The 27,500-nt window shown below is 38.2% G+C and overlaps 1 protein-coding gene across 2 annotated transcripts in view; it reads left to right on the top strand.

The window, feature by feature from the left end:
- The window catches only part of LOC121314448 (E3 ubiquitin-protein ligase mib1), a 94,832-nt gene that overhangs the window by 8,076 nt on the left and 59,256 nt on the right, over positions 1-27,500 (top strand). For both annotated transcript variants that reach the window (XM_041247734.1, XM_041247733.1), the window contains exons 2-9: positions 4,793-4,964; positions 8,463-8,592; positions 11,297-11,401; positions 15,308-15,374; positions 16,185-16,389; positions 18,026-18,209; positions 19,048-19,192; positions 20,738-20,871. In XM_041247734.1, coding sequence (XP_041103668.1) covers positions 4,793-4,964; positions 8,463-8,592; positions 11,297-11,401; positions 15,308-15,374; positions 16,185-16,389; positions 18,026-18,209; positions 19,048-19,192; positions 20,738-20,871 — 1,142 coding nt within the window. The remainder of the gene's footprint in view (positions 1-4,792; positions 4,965-8,462; positions 8,593-11,296; positions 11,402-15,307; positions 15,375-16,184; positions 16,390-18,025; positions 18,210-19,047; positions 19,193-20,737; positions 20,872-27,500) is intronic.

Below are 27,500 nucleotides of genomic sequence, written 5' to 3'. Positions count from 1 at the left end.
CTGGGTTCAGGTGCCACAACAACCCCACTGCTTGGCTGAGGAGGTCCTTGCGGAGCGGGATCTGCCACCCGTTGGCCCCACAACATGTTGGAGAGGAGCGCAAAACAAGGGTGCCTCGGCCATCTGGGTGTGACCAGCAAAACCTGGGCTTTCTCCACCCTGATCCTCTCTAGTGTCAGGGGCAGTAGCGGTAGCGGAGGGAACGCATACAAGAGCTCCTGTGGCCAGGTGTGAACTATCGCGTCTACTCCCAGGGGACCTCCTTCTCTCTCCATAGAGAACCACAGGGGGAGATGAGTGGACTCGGCTGTGGCGAAGAGGTCGACTTGTACTGTACAAAACCTCACCTAGATTTGTTTCACAACCTGAGGGTGCGGTCTCCACTCCGAGCTGTCTGGAGCTCCTCTGGACAGGAGGTCTGCTGCTCTGTTAGCTACACTGGGGAGGTGGATTGCTTCTGTGCATCCAACAAGTCTGTGCGCCGCATGGTGAAGGCCAGGTGAGCGCAGGCCGCCTTGGTGGTTTATGTAGGCGACCACTGTTGTGTTGTCTGTCCGGACCAGTAAGCGTTTGTGCTCTAACTGCTGGCGAAAATGAGAGAGCGCTAGGGCTACTGCTTGCAGTTCTTGGGCATTTATATGCGCTTGCTGCCAAGGTCCATTCCACTGACCTCTTGGAAAATGTGCGGGGAGCCAGCAGAAGGCCAAGGGCAGCACGCACAATTAGTACGCGCTACCTTGAAAGGCGAAGCGTAGATGTTTTCTGTGCGCGGGATGGATCGGGACGTGGAAGTAGGTGTCTTCCAGGTTGATCGATGTGAACCAGTCACCCGGCTGGATGGACTGGAGCATACGTTGTGCGGTCAACATGTTGAACTTCAATTGTTTGAGTGACGTGTTCAGGACCATAGTAAGCAACTATAGCGATAGAAAGAAAGAGAAAAGAGCTTATCTCCTATAGAGGGGTCGAAACCAGCTCTATTCAGTAGTAATCTACCTGAGGAGACTAAGGCGAATAGCAATCTCAATACACTCGCAAATTGTAGAAGCTTACCATAGTGAATTAGTTTTTGCAGGCTAGAGACTCGATCCTGAGTTTTTTGCTGTGCAAAAGAGCCAAGTTCCAGCACAGGGAGAGCGCAAAGCAATCAGAGTGTTGTCTCTGAGGTAAGAGAGAAAATGGCGATATGCTACTGTGAGGATGTCCCTCTTTAGCAGGAGGTGGGAGGGACTTCACCATCACAGCAGGGCCCTGATAGGGCAGCTTTTTTTTATATATGCTCAGCGATTGACGGGTCAGATAGGCTCTTCCCATTCGGTAATGGTTGTCATTCTACTTGAAAAGGAACCCTGGGGATATGTACTAGTGTTGAGGCCATTGCACAGTGGATCCGATAACACATCCGAATTTAACGTGATTCTAAACAGAAAAAAAAAAGACATGTGCATTCCCTATTGCACCTTGCACACTGAGTCCGTAATAGCGACGAGTCATTTTTTGGAATCGAAACAAATTTGTTTTGATCTGATTTGACGTCCGTTAAAAATGACATTGACAAATGCAAACGACTTGGAAGACACGTGGGTTCTTGCAGTTCCCTGAACAAAATGAAAAATCTAACTGTGTGTGCCGCCAAACAAAAATTACTTTGATAAATCCAACAAAGATTACAAAGACTTTTGGGGGGGGAGGGGGAGAACACATACGGAAAGACATTGCCGTGGACTTGGGCATGAATGATTATTATAAAACATTTAAATTATGAACTGATACCATACATAAACACGTGGGTTGTGTGGATTATTTCAATTGTGGTTTTGGAAGTAAAGAAACAATGGCCTAACCTGGAGAGACATATCAGAGAAAGACGTGTGAGTGGGCATCCTAGAGAGGTCAGTGCTTAACAGTCAGAAAAGAGGGGCAGTACATAAGTGATGGAAAGCACAGTGCCGTAAAAGTATTTGCTGCCTGCATTTTTGCACATTTTTCACATTGCATTTGATCAAATCTTTTCATGGGTTGTGGTAGTATGTAGAGGGAGTCAGAGAGAAAAAATGACACCAAAGTTTGGTGCTTCTTTCATTTGTTTGGTGTGCAAGGTAATCAAACATGAAATCATCAGATGGTGAAAAAGTTACTGCCCCCCCTAGTTAACTCAACCCAATTAAAGGGATAATTAGGGTCAGATGTTTAAATACTTTACTTAACAATCAGGCCTGATTTGGGCCAGCCCTGCCCAATATAAATCTGACTAACTTTGGCCCTTACCATCAGAGTGAAGTTGTCAGCACATAGGTTCTAGAGGCACATCATGCCATGATTAAAAGAAATTCCTGAAGACCTCCAAAAAAGTTGTTGATGCCTGTCAGTCTGGCTCTGGGGCTCCAATAAACCACAGTCCGAGCCATATTGTCCAAATGGAGAAAGTTTGGGACAGTAGTGAATCTTCCCAGGAGTGGCCGTCCTGTCAAAATCTCTCCAAGAGCAAGGCATAAAATCGTCCAGGAAGTCACAAAGAACACACCTTACAGCAGTAAATTACTGCTTGGTATTACAACAGGAATAATTATTAAAGAGAGATAAACCTGCAGTACCTTCAAAATACACAGAAATAATAAAAATATCAGCTTCCAAATTGTTATTTATACCAATAAAAAGAAATATAATCAGGAACACTGTCACTACATCTGGAAGCTTACTAATTAGAACCACACAAAACAACCACTTTGTTAATTTATCTTTAAATGGTTTAACTCTAGGGCAAATGAGACTGATTCCAAGCCTAATAATCTATATTGCATTGCATATCTTTTGTAAATATTAAGGCTGCCTGATGAGCTTTATTAATGCAAACAGTGAAGATACTGTAGCATGCTCTAGATGTGGCTTCATGTTTGCAGTGCAGTCCTGCTTGTACACTACTTTGATTAGTTTATTGTATCTTCCTGTAGCAGGACAGGAGCCCTGCACATGAAGAGTGGGTTTTATGTGTATATATTGTAATTAATTTAATGAAGTACCTGATGCTCCTGGGATAACTTGCCTGCTGTGTGTGATTCCCAACTGTGGATAATCAGCAGGTAGGTGTGTTCCAGCACAGCGTCGGGTATAAAGAGGTCCTGTTTGTTCACCTCGGGGCTGCTGCAAAGCCACGGACAACGGCCTAAAGATCGTCCACGCTACCCGGACGTGGAGACCTGGCTGCGTGATCCTGATCACCGTCGGAGTGACCTGAGATCGGAAGCGAAACCGCCGACGGCCCTGCTAGTAGTCGGAGTCTGGGTTTGGTTGTGATTGAACAGAGAAGATTAGTTCAGGGATTGTAAATCCCACTAATGTATAGTGAGCGAGGTGTATAAAGCGGGACCTCCATGTCTTAGGGAGTAGCGCACGCTGTTGTTAAGGCACCTTTATTTTGATAATTTTTTGTGTTTTATTTTGCACTTTTTGTACAGCTTGCTGTAGTAGTCCTCTGTGCGGTACCATCGTTGGTAATGTCACATGACCATTTTTATTCACTTTCACTTTCTGTTTGTCTTAAATCCTGCACGCCTGTGCCGGTGTTTCAACTTCAACCCCTGTATTGATCTCCTGCCTGTCATTCAGCAGCGAATGCACACACCCAGAAGCAAGACCGTGTTACACTTCCATATACAGTACATGTTTATTTTGTGTGTAGCCCTTAGTACTGTAGGTGCTTTGTTTATGTTCCGTTTCTAGTAATTATTTAATGTCCTACACTATGATCGATATAACATCATTGTAAGCAACATTTCCGTTGGAAAAACTGCTGCCCATCACAGTGACAGGCACAAAACGTCATTCGTCGGTCGGCATTTGTCTGACCGCTGTCCACTCAAGTTACAGTGTGGAAGGTCATTCAGGTTAAAAACGTGGTATTCAGTGCATGTTTTAATTCTTTAATTTAAAGGTACCTTGTTAGTCTGTCACGGTCAACATTTTCTGTCTGTGTTAAGAAGTCTGCATAGGGTTACCCGATTTCCAGAGTGAAAAAACCAGGACACTTTTTTTTTTTTTTACTTGAATTCATTGAGTCTGTAGCATCTCTGAAGCAGTTAAAATAATTGCGTAATAATAACCTACTCGTAATTTTAAAAGTTAAACATCGGGTATAGTTATTGCAGATCGCACCAATTCATTGCTATTGTTTTGTAAAGTTCTTGTAAAAAAAAAAAAAAAAAAAAACTAAAAAAAAACACCACAAAACTGGAGCAATCACACTTTTTCTAGGATGCCTGTTAACCCTAAATCAGCAGTATACAACAAATTCTCTTAATGTCATATTTGCAGTTTTCATTATTATTGATTTTTTTTGGATGTATTTCTTGTCTAAATAAATGTTATCCCGAAGGTGAGTACCTACTCTTGTAATTATGCTGTGTTATTTAGAACACATACTATTTTTATGTGTTCTGAATGGTACAGGTCTATTCATGTTAATAGAAATGCTGGTAAAGTAATCAGTATATGATGACTAAAATCGATAATGATCAACTCGTATTTCACATCCATACCAAGTTTCTCTTTAATGATTGTCAGGAAAGGAACCATCATTTTCGGTTGTGTTCCATTAGTAAAAGCCAGCTGGGTCTGTGATGCACACCAGAGTCACCACAAAGGTCCCCAATGGCGCTTGACGGTGATACTTTTGCTTTGAATACTGCGGATTCAAAGATTCCTTGTGAAGTAGGTGTGATGTGCAAAGCAAGACTGGGGCTTAACACAGCATTCTAATACAGATGTCCTATATATTTTTTTCTCTCCATTACAGGTATCAAGCATGATGGGACCATGTGTGATACTTGCCGTCAGCAGCCGATTATTGGTATCCGTTGGAAGTGTGCAGAATGTACAAACTATGATCTATGCACAGCTTGTTACCATGGAGAAAAGCATCATCTGAGGCACAGGTTCTACAGAATCACCACGCCGGGAAGTGAGAGGTCAGCAACCCTTTTATATTGCTGTGTTTGGTTTTCTTATTAAGCATGCAATGTATTCTTTTGTTCCTACACCCAAGCTGCTGCTCATCACATCTTGCTGTTGAAGTAAATGCTTTCAAAATGCACCAGGGACCAGTATTTCCTTTACCAATCGGTTTATTCTTTGCCAAAGCATTTCAATTCCCGATCAAACACTTCAGCTGAATGTTGACAAAAGTAATATTGAGCAGGAACGACTGTGTTTCTTTCCACCTCTGGTATCGACTGTAAAAATGTTTCCACTAATAGCAGCTTACAGCAGCAAAGACCTGTCTTCAACAATCTCTGAGTAGTAGCCTACAGAGCCTTCAGAGATTTTAGTCATGGGTGCACTTTCAGGCATTCTTGTCACAGTAAATAATACTGGATCATATGTTTTGAACTGTCTTCATACTCTCTACTTTCGGGGTGTTTAAGCCCAGCAGATAAATATAATTGAGTCCCAGCTCAGATGCACCTTCAAACTGTCATCAAGGCTAGTTTGAAATCGGCGTTATGCACCTTTGTGTTCCACTTCATGGGTTGCTTTTGTCAGAGCCTAATTACCATTTATAAAGTCTTTCCCATTTGCGAAAATGTAAACCGCATAATTCTTGGCAAACTGAAGATTTTGGAAATGTGTTTTTTTTTTTTTTTAATTAAATTTGATTTATTTTAAATTGCTGATAGACAAACCTGCATCAAACTTTTTATATGAAAGGGCCCTAAATGAAAGAAATATTCATGCTATAAACAGAACATACCTTTAACTTGTATGGGCTAACTCTGTCCGACGAGCAAGTGCAAACTTACTCAAGATGCATGCAGTGCAAATCGGCAAAGAAGGAAAACCTGATGATGAACCACCAACAAGAATGTTAAAATTGTTTAAACGTTTTTTGTTTTTTTTGGCTAATGGGACAGATACAGTACACACCTCAAACACCCATTCTTGCTTTATTTCTGCCTCTGTTCTGTAGTGGGAGAGTCAGAGTGTTTTATAAATTACAGGGGAATCAAATCAGACACCCTGAGGGAATAACACGTCTGGATAAAATATCCTACCTCACAGACAAGTGTTGACTTGATCTCTAGTCCTGGTATGCTTTTTTTTTTTTTTTTTTTTTTTTACTAAAGCTGATTTTGATACAATCTCTGTCTGTAATATAACTATTTGTTTCCTTGCTACTAAGAACAATGGATTTTGAGTGGCCAAAGTTGGGAAGGGGATTTTGGACTGTTTACAATACAGAAAATACCTCTTTACAGGCAGCTCTGTGCCCTGCTGCAGCTACTGCAGACACAGTGTTTTTGAAGGAGTGAGTAAGGGGGGGGGGAGTGGGAGAGACATCTCCCCTGTAAGTGATATGGAAATGAATGGGCATAGATGTTGACTGGTTTAACCTAAAAGTAAAACCATCTGAAACCTGGTTTAGCTCAAGAAGAGGGATTCATATGCACATAAACATGCCGGGGAATAGGTAAAGGAAAACTGTGAAGTAATTAGTGGTTGCAATCCTAGGAATCCCAATCGCCCGGAACCCGGATGCTAATTCAGCTCCCGGAATCCTGAGAATCCCGGGATTGTGGGATTGTATTTAGGAAACCGATTCAATTTTTATTCCTGATTTTCCTTTGTTTTGTTATGTGTGCTACTCTGCTGCACTTAGTAACTAGGCAACCAACCCCTGCCACTGAAATTAAAACAACGAGATTTGAAATTTGCTTTAATGATAACAACCACTGTCTGCAGCTACTTGGCTCAACATGGTAGAAAGAAATGACAAAAATTACTTATATTGACTGTGACAAAGGAGACGTTCAGTATATACCTTCAGTTCTACAATTAACTGGAATGTGTTTGTTTTATGAAAACTGCATAGAAGGATGCATCATTTCCAGTTCTTTTTGTTAGTTTGCCTGTATTTGAACAAACGCGGTTTCTAGATTTAAAGCATCATCAAAATATGTGCTGAAGTTTATCTGTGTTCAGTATGCCTACTTAACAATCCTCTTGCTGTATGACTTAAATTCAGATGTTGATAAAGTAAGGGGACAATTTTAAACAAAGCTATTTATGCCAAAAGTTTTATCAGGATCTCATCTGTCTGCGTCTTGGGATTCATAAAAAGCTTTGGGATTGTAACCACTAGAAATTATAGTTTATAATAATAATAATAATAATAATAATAATAATGTAAGTATGTGTCAATCTAGGGAATATAAAGGTGTTGGTCTCTCTGAATTCCACACTTACATATGCATACAATGAGTGCAGTTAAAGGAACTAAGCAATATAGACTTATCAGGAGTTCAATAACCTTTCCAAAAATAATAATTATAACAGTAAAAGTATTGATACAACCAATATTCCTGTTTTGCTTTTGAGACTCTTCCAGGTGTTGCTTTAATTACAGTAGTGTTCATTTTTAAAGTAATTCAAATTGGTACAATCCTGCTGAACATCATTAAAAACATAAAGTTCAGATTACACAAAGTTCTGCAAGCTAATATTATACAACTGAACATTGCAATACTTAACTTGCCACTCATTTTGAATTTACAGCACTGGCAGGGTATTTAATGTCACTGACATGCTTTATTAAATTGTTTTCTTCTAATGGACACCAGACCATCTACTAAAGCATTATACAGAAACTTAATACTTTGTAATATGACAGTAAACTTTTCATGAGTGTCGTTAAGTTTTATGTTAATGAACTCCTGCATTAATAATTAACACAACCGTATTACCTTAAACTAACTCTTTGTGGGTGCTGCCTGTTTTATTCAAGATGATGAGATTTCATCTATTGTGAAAGATTGCATAGCAAAATCTTCAGTTTTCTTAATAAAAATTTGCATTGCTGTCCTCTTGCTGATGGAAATGGAGCACACTGATTGGCTAACGATGACCACGTGATTTGTAAAGAGCCTTTTAATTTGAGCATCTCGCGTAGTTGTACAACACCAAAAAGGGCACAAAGTCAGGAGTAACCTAGGGCACCCAAAGCTTTGTAATATTATTTTGATCTGCACATACTCTGTAGAACTTCTCTGTAGGCCTTCTAGAGTGCCAGGCTGGGGTAGCTGTATCTCTTGATTGAACCCTTCCGTTGCTGGGTAGTCTCACTCTTCTGGAAGTAGAAATGGATGAAAAAGCATGGCATAACCATATTGAAACTTACTCCGGACTAACTAGTCTGATACCTGACAGTATTAAAAGAATCACTGTAAAATGGGGGCTAACAGTTTTGGTACCTTCACTGTTAAAAATAAAGGCGTTCTGTTATATACAGGTGGACTTGTGTTGACTGATGGGCATAATGAAATTGAGCATTTGCATCAGCAGCTTTATTCTACTGCATTTCGTTGCGTTTTGGTGACCGTGAATGTCTGTTAAATTCGGAGCCTTCATCTTTGTACAACAGGTAATCAGCATGTTTTTTTTTTTGTTTTGTTTTTTCCTGATTTAAAAAGGGTTCTGCTTGAGTCTCGCCGCAAATCTAAAAAGATCACTGCCAGGGGGATCTTCACTGGCGGCCGGGTGGTGCGAGGAGTGGACTGGCAGTGGGAGGACCAAGACGGAGGCAACGGGCGCCGGGGCAAGGTACAGCAAACTTGGTATTCTGTTTCTCTTTGTACATTTGGAAGATTTCCATACGCCTTCCACTTCCCTGGAGACAGCCGGATCCAATTTGCAGTTTGTACATGTACCAATATCCTCCATAAACTTAACATCTGGATAAAAAAAAAAAAAAAAAAAAAAAAACACATCACACTGGTTTGAGAGGCACCAGGATGTACAAACTTTTTTTTTTTTTTTTTTTTTTTTTTTTTTACTGAATTCCTTTTAAATAAATAGATAAATACATTTGCCATATTTAGGTTACTGCACACCTCTACCAGGGGCTCTTAATTATATACAGATACAACTTCAGTATTTCTCATAAGAGATTAAGGCAGATGGGAAGCTGTAAAGACCTCTTGTGATTAGCTGAGGACAGCATGGTTGTGCATATTTTTTTTGCCTCCGAAGCTTCAGGTTTGAATTCAGTCTTTGCTAAAAGCTAAGTGAGTGGGTTGGGGGTTAGCCAGTCCCAAGGGGTTATTGTGTCTGCCTAAAACCGTTTGTTACTTTTTGTAATCCTGAGGCACATTAAACATATGTCGTCATTTATTATTTTTTGTAATATTCCTCCATCACTCATTCTTGACTCATACCAAACTTCCTGGCAAAGAGATTATGTTGAGAACCAGGAAGCATTTTTTTACATTTTTTAATGGAAGCTGTTCCTTTGTCTCAGTTTCAAGTCTTCTTGCTTGTTTTGACAGTTCAAATGTAGTTGTCCTGAAACTAAAAAAAATCCCCAATATTTAAGTCCCTTGGTTTTCAAAATAAAAATAATAAAATTAATACAAAAACTGTAGCCCAGATGAATGTTTGTTACTTTTGGGTAAGTAATCACACTGTCAGTGGCAAGCCTAATACTTTTGGCATTTTATTTATGTATTTATTTATTTTATTTTAAACTTTTATTCAGATTCACAATCGGCAACAAAAATCCAAGACTTCAGGCCAGTCTTTTTCGTGGCTACTGTTGAAGCAGCTTGTTGAATGTGATATTTTAGAGAGTTTTTCTACCAAAGAACAACATTGTTTTGATGTTTGAGAAGGTAGAAGTTGCTGGAAAATGTTGGCAACAATTAACTTAACAGAAGAAAGCTGCCTGGAAGGCAAGCTGGAGCATAATATTTGTGTAAGCCTGTAACAGGAAAAGTGTGAACTCCCACTAGAAAAGAACAGATGTAAAGCAGTGTGGAACAAAACTGTCATCTTCCCTGTTTCATTTTGGGATGTAAAATTAAAAAAAAAAAAAAAACTTAAATACTTAAATAGAAATCTATTTTGTTTACTTATAGTAAAAGGTTCAGTGGTGCACACGTGGTCCAATGAATTGTCAGAAGCTGTAATTGTGAACAGTTATTGTCTGTTGATGTGCCATCTTTCATTTAGAAAAACAAAAGTTATGTTATTGGAGATGTTAATTATTCCGAGCTAAACTGCTGTGGTGGTTTATAACACTTTCGCTCGTGTTAACTGGTAGATTGAGCAGTAGCTTATGTTTATAGTTTATTACTTGTGTCCGAAGCATAACACACGAAGTTATGCAGTAAATAACAACCTGTCAATTTACAAAACTAGTAGCAATTGCTGTGCTTTTTTATTTCTTGCATAGCATACAATAGTATAATGATCTGCTGTGCAAATTCTATTACAAAGAGCTAGAATCACCTATTATCCAGCTGTGCACTTGTTGTACATAATCATTATTACTGAGCAATTGATACATGAATGCTTTTGAATTTTAAAAGAACAATGTTACCTCATTATATAGTACAATACGGTACACCATCGTTGTAACAGCCTTCATTATAACAAGCCTTTGGCTAGAACAAACCAGGCACCTGGACCCCAAATAAAAAAATAATAAAGCCAATATAAACACACACTGTCAACAGCCTGGCCTTCACGCATGGGATAAAGGATAGGATAAAGCAAATGCAGAATACTGCATACATGAGACAAACAGGTACTTCTGTTCTTCATGTACTTCTATTCACAATATCATCTCATTAACTTAATCCCACAGTTTATTGTTCATAACGAACCCCTCGATATAACAAACAAAAGGCTTGGACCCCAACAGGTTTGTTACAGCGAGGGTGCACATTTTACTATATTATTGAATTATGAACTAGGTTACCTGGGACCAATGATTATTCTAACTTGTGACCTTACAGTGATGTACAAGCAAAGTAAACTATAGTATAACAGTTGGCATCTGAGACATTTAAAACAAATAACTAAAACAATTAAAATCCTCTGTTTTTGCAGTGATTGGATTAGTCTTAAGTTTCTTATTGGCATTACTATATTCAGCCTTTATAGCTTAGATCAGTATGAGGAGCTTCATACATCAGTTTAGTATAGGCAACAATATTGAATTTGTTTTAATATGCAAAGCACAAAAAAAAACCCCTCAGTGTTTAGTTTTACAGTCACATAATTTACAAATAATGTGATTTTTGTAAAAACATGATGGATATTACAAATAAATGGCATGTGCATAATTACTGTACACGTGCGCTCTTCTAAAAACAAACCAAAAAAATAACAAGAAGGGGTTAATCTGAAGGCTTCAGGTAATTTTAGTGCCAATACATGGGAATGTAGGCTGCACATAGTATTTGTGCACTAGGAAGTGATGTTTATTTTTTAAACACAATCTGTCTTTCCCATTCTTGCATAGGTGACAGAGATTCAAGACTGGAGTGCAGCCAGCCCTCACAGTGCAGCATATGTTCTGTGGGACAATGGAGCCAAGAACCTTTATAGAGTGGGGTTCGAGGGCATGGTAAGGAGAATAGCAGAACAAAGAAGACATGGGGCTTCCTGTGGAGGGGGAGGGAAGGGGTAGGACATCGAATTGGGAACGCCAACCATTGTTTGCCCACAGAGTAAATTCCTCTTAGGCTTTTCCTTTGTGATGTCAATGCATATCACTGCAGACATTTGTGAAGGCTATTGTAAGTGCAGCTGGAGGGGGACCGACGCATCTACATAAGAAAGGAAATCTGTTCAGTCAGAGGCTGATGGTGAAGAGAGGGGTGTGGGCAAGCATGAGCGGACGCGAAGCCTATTGGATGATTGGAAGACAGCTTCTTTTGAACTTGGGCCGTTAAAAGTCTTTATTAAGTAACAGATTGGCCATGTTTACAGGATTTAAATAAAGGTAGACAATGTTTTTTTTTTCTTTTGGTTTGTTTGTAAAAAAAAAAAAAAAAAAAAAAAAAGTAATTGTAATACGCCTGCCTTATTAAGAATTCAGATTGCTATGTGGCCGCCTCCTTGCTACTTCCTTTTAGTTACAGGATTAGCAAAAAATTTCATTTTTACTGCCATGATTAGGGATGTGCTTTTGGTACATTTTTATGAACGTTTAAATGCTATGCAGGTGTCAGCGTTAACCATATCTATACACATACACTCACACACACACACTCATTATAGTACATTATGAGTAGGGCTTCTGATTTTCGGTTTTAACCGATAAAACGCCCTCTATTACAAAAAAAATGAAATCGGTGGATAGTCAATAAACACCGGAAAAACTGTGGAAATGGTTAATCAATAAAAAAAACAATTAGAATCCTCTCTGTTTTTGCAGTAATTAGAGTATTCTAAGTTTCTTATTGGTGTTACTATATTCAGCCTTTATAGCTTAGATCAGTATAAGGAGCTTCATACATCAGTTTAGTATAGGCAACAATATTGATTTTGTTTTAATTCTGCATGTTTTTTGTATTCAAGCTGCTGGGCAATGTCCCGCCTTCCATACTTGTATCTATCATTGATTTGGTTCTGAATACTTTAAACCCGCCCCAACTACCGAGTAACAGCACATTCCTACATTTTTATTTTTTATTTATATATATATATATAAATTTAGTCGTCTCAAATTTTTTACCCCGGTTTTCTCCCCAATTTTGTATGCCCAATTATTATCTGTATCCTCGGCTAACCACTCACAACCCCCCCCCCCCCCCGCTGACTCTAGGAATGGAGGCTGGAGCACACGTCCTCTGAAACGTGCTCCTGCTAATCTAACACAGTGCGGATCCACAGCAAGACCACCAGACCTGTAGCGCTGGAGGACAACACAGATCTGCAGAACCACAGTTGCCCTATCGGCCACAGGGGTTGCTGATGCGCGGTGAGCCATGGATTCCCCTGCCGACCTAAGCCCTCCCTACCCGGGCAGCGCTCGGCCAATTATGCGCCACCCCCTAGGAACTCCCGGTCACGATCGGCTGTGACATAGCCTGGACTCGAACCTGGGATCCCCAGACTATAGGGCACATCCTGCACTCCACGTGGAGCGATTTTACTGGATGCGCCACTCGGGAGCCCACATTCCTACATTTCTACTGCTTGTTAGATTTAAAACGAGATTACAATCAGGATGGAGGCTTGTTAGCGGGATTTAAAGCTGTATTACAGTTAAGATACAGAGGATTTAGAACAGAATTGTGGCGACGTGTATAAAAATTCTTACACACAAAAACCCCACAAGAATGTGCCAGTAACCATAGGGATTTCAGACAGCAATGGAAAGAAGGTACAACTTAAGTGTGCAAGTACTGTCGAGTTACTACTACTAGAAGTTTTGACATAAAAAAAAAAAAAAAAAAAACTAGCATTTTGGAAAGTAACCGAAAATAGTAATTTCATACAGTGTGTGTATGTGTATGTATGATTTATATATATATATATATATATAAATTAGACACACACAAACACTCAAACATACATACGTACATATGTACACAACAGAGTATATATTGAAATCAGGGCTGTGACATGATTCTAAATTTTGATCGGTTAATTTATGTGCATTAGTTGATTAACCGGTAGATTCAGCCGTGCACATTTTTAATAAAGGTAATGATCTTATAGTAGCTGTCCTGCATGTAATACTAAAAGATCAATAGAATCTAATAGAAATAAAAAAATAAGTAATAAGTAAATATTGTTATTTTTATCTTGGTAAATGTCTGGTCTTTGTATTTGTACTGCGCTGTTGAAATGTACCTGTGCTGGCCTTGTGGACACAAAGTGAATAATTGAACTTTTTTTTTTATTTTTTTATATTATATTCAAAGAATAAAACATAAACAATAATAGTAAAAATAAATAAATAAATAAATAAAATACAGTTGACATATGTTAGATAATCTGACAAATGCACAGATTTCAATACATTGTTATGTTTACTGTTCAGGGATCGATGCCAGAAATGGGAAATCCATTTTTAAATATCTCCTCCTGTTGACAATTACATAGACATAGCTATAAAGGATTATTTATTTATTTATTTTTAAACCAATGATACGCGTAACAGTGTACTGGCAAAATTAAAACCTATAAATAATTAATTTACACGTGTGCGTTCTCTGAATTAATATTGAAAATAAAACTTCCTTTTACAATTGTTTAAAACATATTCACAGTCGCCATGTAGAGTGTTCTGTTTATTATGGATGTTTGCATTCAGTAACTCCATCCATAGTAATTCTGAATGTTTTCATTTCAAATGAAGCATTGAACTTGTGTTTTAGTGGTACGGCAATATTTTTTGGTGTAATTATTTACATACCACTGTTCCGGTTCTTCAAAATAATTCCAAACGTGGCTTTTTCTCCATATAACAAACATCAGAAAAAATGCTTTTCTTACCCTGTGTGGATTGAACCATACCAAGCCCACTACAGCATGAACACGCAGTGCACCAATGAAGCGCCAGATCGACCGAGAATAAAACCCACCCCATTGTCAATCTTCCTGTTGCACCAATTAGAAAAACTACTTGGAAGCAATTGCCAAACCCCATCATTTTTATAACACCTGTCCTTACTGTGGCACCATAGCTGTCGGATATGCGACGGACTGCAGTATATGATGATAAATTACTAAAATGAACACATTTAAAAAAAAAAAAAAAAAAAAAAAAAAAAAAAAAAAATGCATTTGGTGAAATTTGTCACGTGACTGGTTTTATGTCTAGCATATTATTCAATGTTTAACCACTTCTTTAGAGTTTTAAACATTTAAAATTCCCATCCCTAGTCATGATGTAGCAGCTGCCATCGTAGATGATGCAAAATAGGTCTAATGACCTGAAGCTGGCAACTTTCCTAAATGTTCCAATTTTCTGAAAGGTGTAAAAAGTTAATTGCACTTGTTCTACAGGGTTGATTGGAGAGAGTTTACATATTACTTTTCCAATAATGCTTAATAAAACTGTTTCAGTTATACATGAATGTGGATCATGAATTAATCGCAGTAAAGGATTACACAGGAGTGCTATAAAAAAAATAAATTGAAAGATTTACTTGGTGTTAAACTTTTTTCAGTGTTCTTTCCATATCTTTAAACTTCAAAGCATTTAACTGATTCAGTGCAATAAACATTTTAATGACATTTTTGTCTGCAAGCGTTTTCGTTAGCATTGTGCACGAAACCCTGTTAGGCGCTGTGAATTACTGTTGGCTTTATGGGAAACTGCAAACATTTTTAAGCTGAGAATTTAGAGAGTGTTTATATATGCAAACACTAGATAGCTTTGTGTTTGGAAATGCTGTTTTCCCTTATCAGTGTACACATATTTTAATAAATAAATAAATAAATGTATGCCATCCGTTGGCCAAAAGACACATTTATAGCCCAAGCATAACACCATTTCTGCCTCTTCTCTTTCTAGTCTGACTTGAAATGTGTTCAAGATGCAAAAGGGGGGTCATTTTACAGAGACCATTGCCCTGTACTAGGTGAGTATTTTTTATGCATTTGGTATACAACAGAAGTATTTCAATTGGTGCATTTATTTTTTGGGGGTTAGCATTGTTTAGCATTTATGTTAGCATTTAATCTGCCCCAGTGTGCTGGTGAAAACCAAAAAAAACAATTCCTGTTTTGTATGTCTTCATTTTGAGGTTTCGTATTCATAAATTGGGAGCAGCAATTGCCTTGTCAATAATTACCAAGTAAAAATGGAAATGTATATCTCGATGTGTACAACAAACCCAGTACCCTTTAAAGAAAGCAAATAAACTTCTGTAGAGTAATGTGTTTTATTTAAGGCATCAGTTATGCACTGTTTTTCTTTGCATGGCATCTTTTTGCTACCAAATACATTTCAAGCAGTGTTTGTTTGAATATTCAAATATAAAAAAAAAGTTTGACTTTCATTTTCAAACAGATCCCTTACCTTGATCATATATTTTTTTATAGAAGAGTTCAAACAAATAATTGAGTGCAATTTATTTAAGTGTCTTTGTTTAATGTTGCCACTAGATGTCAGTGTTACATATGGCAGTTTTGTATTACTACTGGTCGAGGAAAGAATATTGATTGAAGTAGAATGGGGGGTGCCAGATCTGGAAAGGCACTGATTTGAGTGTATGTCCCACAATTGGCTTCACACACATTGTGGGTGTAGTACTTTAGTGGGTAAACCACCCCATCTGCTAAAATGGAGTTGTGGTATTGATTTACCCCCCCCCCCCGTACCCACCCAATCACTGTTTGCCCATTTTGGCATTATCATTCTCACAGTTTTATTTTGTTCCCTTCCTCAGGTGAACAGAATGGGAACCGGAACCCAGGGGGCCTGCAGATTGGCGACCTGGTGAACATTGACCTAGATTTAGAAATTGTGCAATCCCTGCAGCATGGGCATGGCGGGTGGACTGATGGGATGTTTGAGACCTTGACCACCACAGGCACAGTCTGTGGCATTGACGAAGATCATGACATTGTGGTGCAGTACCCCAGTGGAAATAGGTAGGTAGAGTGAAAATCAAGCATGCCCGTTTGTATTTTCGAAGTGGGATTGTAGACGTAGGCCTGGGTAGGAGGTCTGGATCCACCTATTCCTTTAACACCTGGATATTATTTACATGGCATTTAAGAGACACATACATTTTTATCACATTTTTACTTCTAAGGCACAATTAGATGTTTAACATTTTGTGAACATTAGCCAAAAATTAATGTGACATACCAAAATGCACAATTTCTGTAAGGGAAAACAACACTAAGTGTTGAATCTGTAAAAATAATTCACTCTTTTGAGTGTCATTAGGAATGAAAAAAACTTTGGATTATTTTCTCACCGTTTTTCAACTGAGTTGTTTATGCCACTTAAAAAATTTCTTCCAAATTGATAGTTGTTTGATTTAATGAGATTCAGTTTTGTTAATTTGGTAATTCAATTTGGTTTTTTGCTGTTTTGTTTTACGCTTAATTCAAACAGTTAAAATGTTTCTCTGTCATTGTGGGAATGTTGTCAGGAGTTCCTCTGGGTTTGAGTTTGAAATCCCACTTGCACAGACAGGTATCTGCTGTAAGTGAAGATAGCAGCGAGGACTGTGTTTTAGCGTTAGAACATAAGTGGCATTAGAAAAAATGAAAATGCAAAAAAAAAAAAAAAGGATCATGACCCAGGAACAGGAAGTAAACTTATTGATCGTTTTGACCTAGATATCATTGCCAGTGATCGTTTTTTTAGAAGCTTGTTTTGAATAATGATTAAAAGAAAGAAATACAAAAGCTATATGAAATGTTAAATGCTCAACTGAAATAGCAAGCCCTTTACGAAGTGTTATGTTTTAAATGTGTAATAATATAATTAACTGTTGAAATAATTGTTGAAATGGTTTTGTTGACGAATCAACAGTTTTCTGTAGCACAAACTGTGGATTCGTTAGTCAGCAACATACTGCCCCACACTCCCCTTCTCTTCAAAGCCACTTTGTTAGAAGAGTTGTACAATAAGATCAAAGGGCGACACAGAAATGTTTTAAGGTGGTTTAACAAACTAATCTTTATATAAAAAATAAAAAAAAACAAAACCACAAAGCAATTTCTAATATTTGTTTGTGACAAGTATTGGCACCATTACATTTAAAATGGACTGGAACGACTTAAACACAACATATTTATTGATTGAAAAACATTACGCAGTAACTAAGCCACATTATAAAGTCAATAGCCAGAAAAAGATGTAATTATTTCCAAAATATGGGCTTAGATGGGCACAGATTTCACCAACAAAATGTAACGTACTAGTTAAGAATGATCAACTTCTGAAAGCAAGAGGAGGACACAAGAAACACTAAAGCAGGGGTGCCAATACTTTTGTCATAAATAAATACTGAAGTGTAAAACTACCAGAAATTGTGTAATTTGGTCTTTGTTATATTAATTAGTGGCTCATTCACTAAATGCATGTATTTAAGATGTTTTCTTGAATTATCATATATTAAGTGTAGGGTGGCAATACTTATGTCTGCAATGGCATCCTTAATTGTTCACAAAAAACAATATTTGTTCAGTGCTTTTATTAATTGGGCCCAGGAATTGGAAAGGCCTGCTTGTTGACGTGCACTTTTTTTTTTTTTTTTTGCCTGTCCTACAGGTGGACATTCAACCCTGCCGTGCTGACAAAGGCGAATGTGGTTCGGAGTGGAGATGTGACTGCAGGTGCAGAAGGGGGCACCTCCCAGTTCCTTGTGGGAGACCTGGTTCAGATCTGCTATGACATTGAGCGAATCAAGCTTCTCCAGAGAGGACATGGCGAGTGGGCAGAAGCTATGTTGCCAGTAAGTTTAGCACCTGACCCCTTAACAGAGACTGCTCAAAATACATTTGTTCACTTTTTGATTTCATTCAGTTTTGCTTGAATTCTGTGCTAACTCTAAATTACAGTCCTAAAGTGGAATGATCTGGTAGTGTAATCTCCACGCCCTTGCTGAAGGGCTTGTCAGTTGCCTGTGTGTGGCATTTGTGACTTCATGAGAAACTGGGCTGAGACCCATCATAACTCATTTCGGATGCCTCCCAGCTAGTACCAGATTCTAATAAATTCCCATCATGAGTAACCTCGGCTGCAATCCAACAAGAGCTAAGAAATGGATTCAAATCCCATTACTGAGCCTCTGTTCCACCAGTTCTCCATCTAAATTAAGACATTCTGGCTTTAATTTATTGATTGCCTTTTAATTTTATAGAAGCTTTGCGCTAGCAGGAGTTTTCCTTTTGAGATCATGAAAAAAAAAAAAAAGCATTTAGATCTTGGGATGTCTTCCTGTTTTGGCCTTTTTATAAAAGGTTTGTGCTAAAATTAAACAATGTCTGCTATTCAATGTTGGCTGACATTTCCTGTGGAAACAGGCTTTCAGGTTTATTTGCTCAAGCCTTTTCTCTATTTGACTTTGTTTTGCATGCAAAGCACATCGGTAGTAAATTTGTTCTACGCTTCAGAAATGATAAATCAGATTGCAGACATAATTATGCCTGTCATTGTACTTGTTTGAAAAGTATAATCTCTTGTAAAGCGATTACAAGAAAGCCTGGATTTGTGTGTGGTATCTTTTAGTTCAAACCAGTATGTAAGAAGCTCAAACTCTCTCTTACCAAGTTTGCTGTTTTTTATTGCAGACTTTGGGGAAGGTTGGTAGAGTCCAGCAGATCTATTCCGACAGTGACCTGAAGGTGGAGGTTTGCGGGACATCCTGGACATACAATCCTGCAGCTGTTACCAAGGTGGCCCCAGCAGGCTCTGCTGTGACCAGTGCATCTGGAGGTGTGTGTGTGTGTGTTCGTTTTATTTATGTAGTACCTGGGGTGATGGAGGTATATTATGCCTTGTTGCGGTGGTGCGCAAACGTTGTATATGCCGCCCCCTTCTCTTGGCACGTTTTGTTGCGCCGCCCCACCCCCACGCTGACACAGATATTAAAACATTAGAACTTAACTATATTTTAAAAAGTGGTTTTTATTTGTTTCCGGATTGAATGTAAATCGCGTATTCTTTCCTAGATTTATTCAACATTTACCTAACAGATGCATCTGAAAACATTGTCGTTCAGCAATTAAAATTATTTTGCCAGCTACACCTGAAGCTAACATGCAAATGAGCCCCCGCCCATTGAAGCGTTTGATTTGGCATTGTATACTGCGGAGCTGCCCTTACACTCCGAGAGCCAACCCCTCTGCTTCCCCGCCTCCTCTGCATACAATGCCAAAAACAAAATGTACACATTTCTAAACTTAAGAATGTGTTTGTTAACATTTATGTATTTAGCTAAATCTGGACTTTTTTGGTAAACTAGGAAAAAACACCTATTAAGACCTATTCTCTCTCTACCTGATGCAGAGAGACTCGTGCATGCCTTCATCTCCTCCCGACTCGACTATGGTAATGCATTGTTTGCTGGAGCCTCTAAACGTGTTATTAATAGGCTACAATATGTTCAGAACTTGGCTGCTCGAGTCCTAACAAGGTATAAATCTTTTGAACATATTACACCTGTCCTGGCATCTCTGCATTGGCTTCCTGTTAAGTTCAGGATTGAGTTTAAATTACTGCTGTTAACATAAGGCCTTGAATGGTTTGGCTCCTAGCTATATATCTGATTTGTTAACTGTATATTCTCCTGTGCGAAACCTGAGTTCTGCAGATGCTGGGCTCTTAACAGTGCCATAATCTAGGCTTCGGTCTAAGGGAGGGCCTTCAGTTGCTATGCACCCAAGCTCTGGAATGCTCTCCCACAGAAAATAAAAGATTCGAATACTGTTGATATTTTTAAAAAGCAACTCGAAACACATTTTTTTTAAATGGCATTTGAGTCTGTGTAGGGTTGGCTGTTTATGTGTTGTATAGTACTGGTGCTGTGTGTCCTGTGTTTCTGGGCTAAACTTGTTGTGCGTCCTTGTTTTATTGTGTAACCTGCTTCGTGTCCATTTTTAATATCACTGTGTATTGTTTTAAACTGTAAAGTGCTTTGAGATGTGCTGTATGAATTGCGCTATAAAAAAAAAAAAAATTATTATAATATGTAAAATATTGGTGCTTTTTTATTTTTTACACTTGGCCTCATACATGGAAACCACCATTTTAGCTCTGTTCACTGCAGTTTCACTGACACCTGCCACTTCAAACATCATTTAAGTAAGAACTTAGACTAACTAGCTGTCATTTATGTATTAATTTAAAATGTTTTGTCTTTAAAAAATGTGGGAAAAAAAGCTCATAGGTATTAAAGTTAAGCAGTCTTGTATATCAGAGTGATTTGCATGTGACATATTCAAGGTGATCTTATTGCAGCATTTCAATCTTTTGCCATAGAACGCCTGTCTCAGCTTTTAAAGAAGCTCTTTGAAACACAAGAATCTGGAGATATTAACGAAGAACTCGTAAAAGCAGCTGCCAATGGGGACCTCGCCAAAGTTGAAGACTTGCTAAAGCGCCCAGACGTGGATGTAAGTTATTATTCTTTTTCTGTTGTGCTAGCCCAGTGATAATTGAATAGATTACCTGTGTTTATCTTATCTGCATATAACATTTGTTTGTTGTAAATGTATTTTAAATATGATTTATCTTTGTTAATGATGTATGCATTTTGGAGATATACATACACACACATAGTTGTAGACAAAAGTTTACATACCCCAATGGAAATGTTATAATTTCTAGAAATTTCTCAAACAGATAATTATAGGAAAAAATCTTTTGTAGCAAAAGTTCTGCTTTTGTGGATGAGGAAAAACGTTACAATAAATAGATGTCTACAGTTATTTATTTCAGCATTTTTTTTTGCAAAACTCCAAAAATGGTAACTCAAAAGTATTCATACCCTGAAAAGGACATTAAATGAATATGTAGTTGAGGCACCTTTAGCAGTAATAACCTCTTCTAAATTATTAGGATATTTCTCATTGAGTTTTTGGCATGATTCTTTAGTGATTTCTGGCCATTCTTCAATGCAGAATTGTTCGAGTTCATTCAAATTCTGAGGAATTGTGCACAGCCGCCTTCAACTCATGCCAAAGTTTCTCAATCGGATTTAGACTGGGACTTTGACTAGGCCATTCCAGAACCTTGATTTTATTCTTCTTTAACCATGCTGAAGTAGGTTTTGATGTGTGCTTTGGATTGTTGTTGTGTTGGAACGTCCAGTTGCGCTTTAAACCAAGTTTTGTAGCAGAAGGTTTCAGATGATTGGCCAATATTCTTTGGTATGCTATGGAATCCATTTTACCATGTATTGGAATTAAATTTGCTGTGCAATTAGAGGAAAAAACAGCCCCATAGAAGGATATTACCACCTCCATTCTTGACAGTAGGTATAGTGTTCTTTTATTTGTACGCCTCACCAAACTTTCTCCAAATGTAACAACTGTCAGCGTGATCTTGATTTTTGTTTCATCACTCCACACAAGCTTTGACCAAAACTCATACCCATCATTCAAATACCGTTTTGCAAACTTTAGGCGAATGTCCTTGCAGTGTTTTCCTAAGCGTGGCTTTTTCCTTGGAATGCGACCATTGATTCCTTCACCATGCAATACTCGACCTATGGTTGAAATGGAAACCCCAGTCCCACCTGCAGCCAATTCCCTTTGAATATCTCTGGCAGTCAATCTCGGATTGTTATTAACCTTCCTCACAATTCTTCTACTTGTTCCTGGTGAAAGAACCATCTGTCTTCCAGACCGAGGGAGTGTTGTGACAGTACCATGAGTCTTGTACTTCTTGATAATAGAAACAGTAGTTGAAATTGGGATACTCATATGCTTAGAAATCTTCTTGTATCTTTCTCCAGCTTTTATAAACAATTATTAACTAAGGTCTACAGATGGCTCCTTTTACTTTTTCCCATATTTACTTATTGCTAGTGACAGCAGTCATCCTATGCCTAACCCTTTTATACTCTTTTCATAATTGACAGTCTTTTATGTCGTATCTGTAAATACTTGAAAACACGTTACAATATACAAAACAAAGCATAAGGCGTATCAAAGCATCGTTCAAGAAAATTGTCTCTAAATCTTGGATTCCTCAAAATAGCCACCCTTTGCCTTAATAACAGCCTCACAAACATGAGGCATTCGGTTAACAAGTTTCATCAGGAAGTCAACCGACATGTCTTCCCAGCTCTTCTGCAGCAATTCCCAGAGATTTAGGGCACTTGTGGGTAGCTTTGCTTTGACTCTTCTGACCAGTTCGTCCCATACAAGTTCTATGGGACTGAGGTCTGGAGACTGGGCAGACCAGGTCATTAGATTGAGTTGTCCATCACTTTCCTTCTTCACCAGATAGTTCTTTCACAACTTTGAGGTGTTTTTCGGGTCATTATCTTGCTGAAGAATGAAGGACTGTCCAACTAGCTGATGGAATGACATGCCTCTGAAGTATGCTATGAGAGCCATGCTGGTTGAGCTTGCCATGGACTTGGTAAAGATCACCAAGTATGTCTCCAGCAAAGCAACCCCAGACCATGACACGGCCTCCTTCATGCTTGACAGTGGGAACCTCACATGCAGAACTCATGCGCTCACCCTCTCTGCGTCTTACAAATACTTGGCGGCTGGATCCAAATATTTCAAATTTTCACTCATCGGTTCATAAGTCCAACTTCCACTCCTCAAACATCCAGTTTCTGTGTTTTTTCTCCCAGGCGAGTCTCTTCCTCTTATTCTGCACACAATGGTTTCTTTGCAGCAATTCTTCCAGTTAGGCCAGCTTCACGCAGTCTCCTCTGAACAGTTGATGTTAAAACATCTGTACTTCTAAAGTAGCATTTAGCTGAGCTTGTATTTCAGGGGCAGTTAATCGCCGGTTTCACAGACTTGTGACTCGAATGAACTTGTTCTCTTATTCTGAGGTCACCCTTGGCCTGCCTGACCTTGTTCGGTCCTCATGAGTGCCAGTGTCTTCAAATCGTTTGATGGTCTTGGCCCCAGAAGTTACAGACACTTGCGATTTGTCTTAAAGCTTGACCTTCATTTCTTAAAGTAATTACAGTCTTTTTTCTTTGCTTAAGTGAGCGTATTTTGCCATTTTCTACTCACTTACATTCAGAAATGACAAACTTGTGCCTATGCTACCTATATTTACAGTAATCATGGACCCTCACCAGTTAACAATAATTGGTGACAAAAGGTTAATTAGGTAACATGCTAGTTAACTCGGAGAACATCTAACAAAGACACTTGTATACTTAGGCCAGTGTTCTAACACCGTGTTATACACATTTCAGACTTTTAACTGACTTGGGCTTCAGACTGAAATCCCCTTGCTTTGGGTGACCATTTCATTGAAACTGACAAGATTTACATTTTCATTTAAAGATTAAATTTTTGAATGCAATTCACTTACGATTATCAGCTTATATAAGTACACGTATCATATAATGGAATATTAAGTGTTTATAGACAAGTTTATACAGTTAGAAGCATAGATAATCATGAAAAACCAGGTGTACTCAAACTTTGACTGGTACTGTGTGTGTGTGTGTGTGTGTATATATATATATATATATATATATATATACACACACACACACACAGTTATCAATTATTGTATTCAACCCCCACACATTAATATTTGGTGGAGCCACCTTTTGCTGCAATAACAGCTTTAAGTCTTTTGGGGTAAGTATGTACCAGCTTTGCACACAGTGTCGGAGTGATTTTGGCCCATTCTTCTTGGCAGATTTGCTCCAGGTTGTTCAGGTTGGTTGGATGGCGCTTGTGGACTGCACTTTTCAAATACTGCCATAGATTCTCAATTGGATTGAGATCAGGACTTTGACTGGGCCACTGTAGGACATTCACCTTTTTGTTCTTGAGCCACTCCAGTGTTGCTTTGGCCTTGTTCTTGGAATCATTGTCCAGCTGAAAGGTGAATTTCTTCCCAAGCTTCAGTTTTTTAGCGGACTGAAGCAGATTCTCTTGCAGTATTTTCCTGTATTTTGCTCCATCCATTCTTCCTTCAATTGTAACAAGATGTCCAGTCCCTGCTGATGAGAAGCATCCCCACAGCATGATGCTGCCACCACCATACTTCACTGTAGGGATGGTGTGTCTTGAGGCATGGGCAGTGTTAGGTTTGTGCCACACATATCGCTTTGTGTTTTGGTCAAAAAGCTCTATCTTGGTCTCATCTGACCACAAAACCTTTTCCCACATCGCATGCTTTCTGGCAAACTCCAGACGTGCTTTCAGATGGTACTTTTTGAGTAACGGCTTCTTTCTTGCCACCCTCCCATACAGGCTAGTGTTATGCAGAGCTCTTGATATGGTTAACTGGTGCACCATTACTCCACTCCCAGCCACTGAACTCTGTAGCTCCTTCAAAGTGATTGTTGGCCTCTCTGTGGCTTCTCTCACAAGTCTCCTTCTTGTTTGAGCACTGAGTTTTGAGGGACGGCCTTTTCTTGGCAGTGCCTGGGTGGTGTGATGCAGCTTCCACTTCCTGATTATTGATCCAACTGTGCTCACTGGGATATCCAAACACTTGGATATTATTTTGTACCCTTTCCCTAATCTATGCATTTGTATTACTTTATCTCTAACTTCTGTAGAATGCTCTTTGGTCTTCATTTTCCTTCAGATTTACAGCCTTACCAATGATCCTTCAACAGTGGGGTTTTTATCCAGAAAATGTGACAGCAACTTTAATGGTTCACAGGTGAAGGCCAATGGTAAGGTAATTGTGTCCTCATTAGGGCAATTTCTTTCATCGATGCAAACTGGGAGCTTCCACAGCACAGGGGTTGAATACTTATGCAAGCAAGATATTTCAGTTTTTTTATTTTTCTTAAAAATATTTCCCAACATAAAACCAATGTCACCTTACAATAATTGATTCTGAGTTTCAGTGTTTAAAAATAAAATATCAAACAGAACGAAATTTCAATGTACCATTTGTAATTCAGTAATATGAGAGAATTGGTCAGGGGTCTGAATACTTTTGCAAGGCACTGTGTGTGTGTGTGTGTGTGTGTGTGTGTGTGTGTGTGTGTGTATATGTGTATGTATGTATGTATATATATATATATATATATATATATATATATATATATATATATATATATATATATATATATATATATAATTTTTTTTTTTTTTTTTTGTTTGTTAGTGCTAAAAGGTTTATGAAAAAATGCCAGAACTTTATTATTCAAACATGTGTCAAGTACTGAATTTAATGAAACCCAGTATCAGATGACATAAGTGTTATCAATTGCTAATCCAGTGGTCTAGCTAATCTTCACATCCAGCAGCCCTTGGGGCACACAGATAAAGACCTCCTGTGGTTGTAAATGGTACATGTTTTATGGGATTTGTAGTGAGAGCTTAACAAAGACATACAGTGTTTTTGTGGTAATATCATTTAATATGTTCTTCATTAGAAAACATCATTTTTTGACAATATTGATCAGAAGTGATGTGGTCATTTGTCATCCGTGTTACAGGTTCAGAATATCTGTTCCAAAAACCACTTTTAGGTAGTAGTCTTGTTTAAATCCAATGTATTTCTATATCCCCTTCAGTCACGTACTAATATTTGAGATAAAACTGGAAAAGGCAAGAGCAACATTTCAGTTTTGTCTGTATTCAGTCAGATTTAAACCACTTCATGAAAATATGTTTCAGTTGGTCACACAGTGAGCAAAGGGTATAAAAGAAAAGAGGATTGTGATCTTTTTTATCAACTGTCATGAAAAACTGTACCATCTTCTTCCTTTTTATATTACTGTAATAATTTTACTAGTTACCAGCTACTTTGTGAAACTGGCACCAAGTCTTGATACAATACTGTCATATAAAGCCTTAGACGGTTTACTGTGCACTTTTTTTTTTTTTTTACTACTGGAAAGCTCACTGAAAAGAATAATTCTTCAAATGTGATTGTGGCAGAGATCAAACATACAGAAGTGTTATCGCAATGAAGATTGATACAGTACAGGAATTCATTGTTTCAAACAGCATAATGTATTTTGTTACAAAGCCATTTAATGATGGGAGGGGAGACAGGGAGACAAGCTTACGTTCTGTATAAGCTTGCTATTTTATATGCAGACTTTCACTTGTGGAAACAGCTGGGTTATTAATAATAACAAATAGCACAGTGCATGTTCTAACTTACTTCAAACTGTTGCCTAAAGGGTTTGAGGTTTCCCAGTTATTTTATAGTAGCACTCAAAGTGACTTTTTTAAAAGAGCCCAATTCCAAAAAACAGTAAAACCTCATTGGTTCTTAAAAGAATTAAGTATGAGGCCTGTACTGTTTTCTTTGTACCTAGGCCAGGTCACAAGGAAATAAAACACAGTACGTGCACATCAAAGGTATTGTTTCCAGCCCTCCGTGAAAGAACTTTAGTGGGTCCCGGCAGTTCTTATAAGCCACTTGCATCACCATCTGACCCCTTGTTCCTCGCACTGCACTGAGGACAATATGACAGAGCAAACATGGTTAATATGGGACGTAGTGGTCTATAGACAAGAGACGGTCAAACAGGCGTTCTTTAGTATAGCAACCCATGCTTTGATGAAATATGAGGGTTAGACTAGAACAGAGATAGCTAGAATCTAAATTGCACGTTCATTACAGCATGGAAGGGCCGCCTGGTTAAATATAGGACAGCTCTGGCATTGGCTAGATCATCATATTATTCTAATTTTAATTGAAACAAATAAAAATGATCCTAGATTTATTTTTGCTACACTAGATAAATGAATCCTTCCCCTAATAGGCCTACCCTTGACACAGCTGCTATGATTTCTTACATTTATTTAAAAATAACATACTAGACATCAGAAATGAGATTCCACAGACACCTTCTATTAAGGAGGACTCCAGCACAATTTTACCAACTACACCTATTTGGGCTACTATGGGGGCTTTTTCTTTGCTTGCCTTACAGGAACTGACAGAGCTAGTTTGACATATGAGAGCTACTACATGCTCTCTTGATCCTATTCCTACAAAACTATTAAAAGTTCTTGGTGTTATTAATACCCACATTTTAAAAATTATAAATGGTTCACTTTTATCCGGTTTAGTTCCCACAGTACTTAAGGTAGGTGTAGTAAAGTCTGTG

The sequence above is a fragment of the Polyodon spathula genome, chromosome 4, assembly GCF_017654505.1.
Source record: "Polyodon spathula isolate WHYD16114869_AA chromosome 4, ASM1765450v1, whole genome shotgun sequence".
Taxonomy (NCBI): Eukaryota; Metazoa; Chordata; class Actinopteri; order Acipenseriformes; family Polyodontidae; genus Polyodon; species Polyodon spathula.
The sequence above is the reverse complement of the archived record's forward strand: the minus strand, read 5'-3'. Positions and strand labels throughout refer to the sequence as shown.